At 32.5% G+C, this 6268-nt stretch overlaps 1 protein-coding gene across 8 annotated transcripts in view; it reads right to left on the bottom strand.

Annotated features, from left to right (window-relative positions):
- Positions 1–222: 222 nt before the first annotated feature.
- The window catches only part of LOC109862827, a 9577-nt gene continuing 3531 nt past the window's right edge, over positions 223–6268 (bottom strand). Inside the window, exons 2-11 of one of the 8 annotated variants that reach the window (XM_020442970.1) lie at positions 4677–4978; positions 4317–4538; positions 4151–4243; positions 3285–4078; positions 2860–3202; positions 1592–1636; positions 1304–1411; positions 1066–1149; positions 652–940; positions 223–260 (exon numbers count right to left, since the gene is read on the bottom strand). In XM_020442970.1, the coding sequence (XP_020298559.1) occupies positions 246–260; positions 652–940; positions 1066–1149; positions 1304–1411; positions 1592–1636; positions 2860–2885 (567 nt within the window). In that variant the 5' untranslated portion in view covers positions 2886–3202; positions 3285–4078; positions 4151–4243; positions 4317–4538; positions 4677–4978 and the 3' untranslated portion in view covers positions 223–245. Of the gene's footprint in view, positions 261–651; positions 941–1065; positions 1150–1303; positions 1412–1591; positions 3203–3284; positions 4244–4316; positions 4539–4676; positions 4979–6268 lie in introns of those variants that run through there. The other 7 variants (XM_020442972.1, XM_020442973.1, XM_020442969.1 and 4 more) reach the window with 7 other exon arrangements.

The following is a 6268-nucleotide window of genomic DNA, read 5'->3' on the forward strand; positions in this document are numbered from 1 at the left end:
TTTGTTGACAACGTAATGAGCAATAGTTGCTCTTCGTTTGCTCTGAATCTGCTGACACAAAATGTTTCAAATTTGCCTTCGTGTTGTCGATTACGTATGACTATGCANCACAAAATGTTTCAAATTTGCCTTCGTGTTGTCGATTACGTATGACTATGCATCATATTTTCAGCAAATACACAGCAACTAGTTGAAAACTTCAGCTCAGCATTAAGTTACATCATTTTGCAAAACATGCTTGGCTATCAGGGTATATGATCCTATGTACAATTAAATATTATTTACAATTCCAATTTATATATTTTATATTTAACCTTATAATACGTGTTTTTCATCTGAATCGATCATATTCGAGTAAAATTTACCCAATTGCCTATTTAGTTGTGTTATCTTACAAGGAAACACCACAGTTGACTACTCATCGAGTTTAATTTCCTTGCACATGGTAAATCTACGTTGAAAATAAGTTGATTCGTGTCCGTGCGGAATCTTTTCAAGCATAAAATATAATCACTTACAAGACGCATTGGACGAAACGCTCGGACAGAGATCAACTTATTTATTTTCAATGCAGATTCATCATGTGCAAGAAGATTAAAATCGGTAGGTAGACTATGGGGTCTCCTTGTTAGTTGTATGTTAAAACCATACCGTTACCATTTCCGATGCATTGGAAGAAAGAAGCTCGCATTTTGATAATTCAGACAATAACGCTTGTAAACTTTCGATCTTCTTTTTTTGTCGATGTTGATGTTTTTGCAGTCGTTTGATTGCACGTGTTTTTTTCTCGCAAGTGTCTTTCAATATACGTACACATTGGACTATCGATTTTGGCGACATGGTCAGTATATTCTCTTCTGTGATTTGAGCTGGATATTTTAACGGTTTAGAAGTTCCTGCCGAAGCACAGTCAGGTTCCATGTCGATAATGGTATCGTTGCTGTAAATATTAAAAAGTTATATAATCGCACACTATTTTGACAAAACACTTAGATGCCATTTCAGGAGAATCTTTAGAATAGATAAGTATGTAATTATAGTAGTTAACAATGCATATTCTCTAACCTTGAGTTATAAACCACTCTGTTGCTTTCTTCCTGCACAGGGTGCATTGTCGTTACATTTTCGACAGAAAATTCTTTATCCGCACTGAAAATATACAATATAATTTACATGCTGTTTATGAATGTCATTGCTACTTCAACTATGTTTGCTATCTTTCATATTTTAAAATGCTTTATTCGATACTTTTAATTATTAGAAATGTAATCATCATTACAAATAAGTTTGCATTTGACCTTACCTTGAGTCATAAACAACTCTGTTGTCTTGGGTTTGCATCGTATCGCACAAGTCCATAATTGATTCCATCTTGATACGAGCTACCTTTGAAGAAGATTCTTTATCCGCACTGAAAATAAACAATACAAATTATTTGCTATTTATGAATGTACTATTACAATTTTCTTTTTATTGCGTACTATTTATTATTGTTAACATTTTTGTAGTATTACATTGAGAAAGACCTAAACCAAAGGTCGAAAGCTTTGTACTGTACAGTTTATCGAAATAAACTAAATTTTGAACTCACACATCGACATCTGTGTCCGCTCCATACAGCCATACATATATCTGTCTTAATAAGAATTTCTGGAGCTGATTATTTCAAACTTTATTATTTATCAATTATCGTTGGCGGAAGAATGCGAAATTTCCATCACTGGACCTTTAAGTCCATACATATACATTTTGGAACATCTATAGTTAATAATTTAAAAAGTTGGATTAAACTTAACAGAATCCTTGTCAAAATACACAATCGAATTAAGTTTCTTTCTTCTTGCAAAAATGAAGATCTGTTACCACAACATTTAAATTACCGTTCTTGTTGCTTCCCGCAAGTCATCTTTCACAATCATAAACAGAGATGTGTTTTTGACAACAAGCGAGCGACATATTGCGACTTGAAATAATCGACCTTCATAAATACCGCAAACTCACCATTAGTAAAATCAATAAAATCAATAATACAATTATAAGAACTTTACCATTTCGAGTATATAATGTATTTTTTATCACGCAATTAAAAAAACTGAATAAATTTCATTCATATGAACGTAGAAGGATGACTAATAAACTTTTATGGCTTAGAGATAGATCGATCATGAAGATTTCTCATAAAAGACTTAGATATTTTGTTACTCCTCGTAACATTCCACCTCAAAAACATTCTACTCCACGTTCAAACAGTTTTTTCACTCACTCTCAATATCAGTTTTCCTTTGATCCACCTATCAATAACAAATTTACATCTACAATAGATATATCTCCTCACAATACACATATCAGAACATTACTTGAACACAGAAAAAATTGGTTTGTTAACCTTTCCAACACTTACATTCCTGATGAAGTCACTGGCCTTTTACAACTAGGCCAAATTTTAGTTTACAGCCGGAAAACAATTCTAAATTAATTATTGAATTTATTAAAAATTTTGAGAACATCAAACATCTTCATGATAATAAAAAAACTGAATGTCGTAGTCGGTTTGTCTCTATCTTACACCAGATGAAAACCACTAAATTTATTAAATCACCATGATAAAGAAGTAAAACTAGCTCTTAAATCTACTTTACAATTTATAAAAAATCATCCTTCTACTGTTTTCACAAAAGCAGATAAGGGCAATGTGGTTGTTGCGATGGATAGAGATTTATACACGCAGCAAATGGAAAACACATTATCGGACATCAATACATACGCACCAGTCAAAAACAATCCTATTAATTCTGTAAGATCTCTCAAGAACATTTTAAATAGATGGAAGTCTCGCGATCATATCTCGAACTCACTTACAAAAATCTGAACACTTCCATCACCATCCTTTCTAGAGCCTATGGTGTCCCTAAGATCCACAAACCAGGCAATCCTCTCAGAATTATTATCTCTTCTGTTAATAGCCCGCTACATAATTTAGCAATATTATTGCATAAAATTATTTCAAAAAGCATTGTTCCTTCTTCGAGTTTTGTTTACAATAGTTTTCACCTTGCCAATCGAATCTCCCAAGTGACCTTTGATGAATCTTTTGAGTTAATCTCGCTTGATTTTATATCTCTGTTCACCAACATTCCACTAGATCTTGCAATCAAAGGTTTAGAGAAACGATGGCATTTGATAAGCAATAACACTAGCTTGCCTAAGGAGGAATTTTTTATAGCTCTCAATTTTGTTTTTAATTCTTCATTTTTCCAATTCAATAGTAAATTTTATAAACAGACCTTTGGTGCACCTATGGGCTCTCCTCTCTCTCCCATCCTAGCAGACATTGTTATGCAAGAATCGTCCATTATCAACATGCTACCTTTTACTCCACCTTTACACATTAGATACGTTGATGATATAGCTCTCATGGTTCCGAAGGATCAATTTGACGTAGTTCTTACATATTACAATTCATACCACTCTCGACTGCAATTTACCATAGAAGTTGGTCTTGACAGGCTGAACTTTTTAGACATCACTACCATAAAGAAAGATAATAAACTAATAACTAATTCATGATTGGTATCACAAGCCTACATTTTCAGGCAGATATCTAAATTATTTTTCAAATCACCCTATCAGCCAAAAAAGAGGCACGGTCATAAGTCTCGTTGACAGAGTTTTCTTTTTATCACACTCGACTTTTCACTCAAAAAATTTTGACATCGTTTTTAACATTTTAATTGACAATAACTATCCATTTGACTTTATTTACAACACTTTTAAACAACGACTAAAACGCAATTTTTTTATAAATAACAACTCTAAGAAGTTCCTTCTGGACGATACGGAGAACAGTGCACAGCCTCACTGGTTTGTGATACCTTATATTAATAATTTCTCAGATAAATATTTAACAGCATTTCCTAAAGACTCTAACACACGTTCAGCTTTTTATTGTACTGACAAATTGTCAAAATTTATTAACGTTCTTAAAGATCCTCTACCCTATTCCTCACGTCCTTCTGTTGTATATTAAATTAACTGCCGCGATTGCGACGCTTCTTATGTCGGTCAGACGGGCAGAATGCTACAAATTAGAATAAAAGAACATAAGTATCATATCAACAGAAATTCGTCTCAGAGATCTGTGATCACGGACCACAAAATCCATTTCTCTCACGATTTTGATTGGGATCATGTAAAAATTTTGGATAATGAGAGATCTTACAACAAGCGTTTAATTTCGGAGACCCTGTATATAAGAAAGCAAAGACATGGTTTGAATTTACATAGCGACACCGAAAGTCTTGATAGATCTTACTTACCATTTGTCGATAATATATGTGTTTGAATGGCGTCACATGATCGAATATCGTTGCGTTGATTTTCGTTTTGAATCTCAGCCCTTTTCAGTTGCTTCTTTATATTGTAAAGTGATGGTCGAACCTGTAGTCTCACTATCTGACTGCTAATCACCACTTAACGACGACCGTCACTATTTCTTCTTCTTTTTTGCGAGTATAATGTAAGTTTTTTGGTAAGCCTTACTATTACAATTTTCTTTTTATTACGTACTATTTATTATTGTTAACATTTTTGTAGTATTACATTGAGAAAGACCTAAACCAAAGGTCGAAAGCTTTGTACTGTACAGTTTATCGAAATAAACTAAATTTTGAACTCACACATCGACATCCGTGTCCGCTCCATACAGCCATACATATATCTGTCTTAATAAGTACCATTTCCACTCAATCTGTATTTTAGTTACATATATCTTTCTTTATCCGATGTATTTGGAAATATTGACGGCACAGAATTCGGTTTTAATCGTATTTGAGTAAAACCGAATTGTTCTATAGAAGCACTGTCGAAATGTCGAAGACAAATTTTTGCATATTTTGGCAACTGTGGAGCAAGTTCTTGATGATTTAACTTGTATATTGCATTTATCCACTGCTGCCTTACGTTGGAGTTTGAGGGAAATCTGACAAACAACAGTCATCAATGCATGCAATTGCGGAATATTCATTTCACCTATTTATTGATACGCAAGCGTAGGTTAAGTTAAGTTGTGGCCGAAGATTTAGGGCCATAGCACATAACATGGCGTAATGTCTTACGACAGACGTAAGTCTTAGACGTAAGTTAACGCACAAGCTTTGGCGTATGGCGTAGAATGATTGTAGTATGCTACATATCAAAAGTAAATATAACCTCATCATAGATAAATAAGTTAAGACTAATCTTGTTTAATTACTTAATTAANTAAGAGTAATTCGAAAGTAAATAATAAAATTGTTATAAAATTTTTGTAGAACAACGATNCATTGTTATGCTTAGGGATACTTGGACAAACAACAATTACATTTTTAAGAGAATATTAATAAATAAAAAAGTAAANTGAAAAATAAAAATGAATTTTTAATCTTGGTACTTTATTGGATGTGTACATATAATTTGCTTGTACGTAAAAACAAACAAAATAGATGGTTACATAGGCGATGGCACGTTAGACCAATTAACCAAAGGAGAGTTCAATTTGGAGATTATGAAAATTTATTTCAACAACTTAAAAATGATACAGAAATGTTTTATCGCTACACTAGAATGACACTTGAACACTTTATGAATCTTGTTAAATTAACGACACCGCATTAAAAAAAAATAGTGCTCGTGCTCTTGTTCCAGAACATAGACTTATAATAACGTTAAGGTACTAATTTCACAAATTTTAAGATATTTTTTATTGTAATTAGTAATTTTTGTTTTAAATCAAAATAAGTTTGTATATTATATAATAGAATAGCAATTTAATATAATATTATCTTTTTTGCAGATATCTCGCTACTGGTGATTTACCACTATCAATAGCTTTAGCATTTCGAATTGGAGAATCTACAGTCAGAAAAATAATAAAGGAAGTTAGTGTAGTATTGATAAAAGTTTTAGAACCACTATATCTTAAATTTCCTACTGNGAAACATTGGAAAACATGCGCAGATGGATATTGGAAGCGGTGGAACCTACCTAATTGTGTGGGATCTATTGATGGNAAACACATAAGACTAAAGTGTCCTCCAAATTCCGGAACTTTATTTTATAACTATAAAAGATATAGTATTGTATTAAGCCCCTTGCACAATGGAAGGAATAGCGATAGCAATAGAAATAACACAGTTTTTAACACAGAATTCCAACTCGTCGGAAATTTTATCGCTATTGCTTATTCCGATTTTCTGATCTGCATTGATACATGTGTATTTTTGTATGTTAG

Source organism: Pseudomyrmex gracilis, unplaced genomic scaffold (genome assembly GCF_002006095.1).
Source record: "Pseudomyrmex gracilis isolate BER0280 unplaced genomic scaffold, ASM200609v1 scaffold_2454, whole genome shotgun sequence".
Taxonomy (NCBI): Eukaryota; Metazoa; Arthropoda; class Insecta; order Hymenoptera; family Formicidae; genus Pseudomyrmex; species Pseudomyrmex gracilis.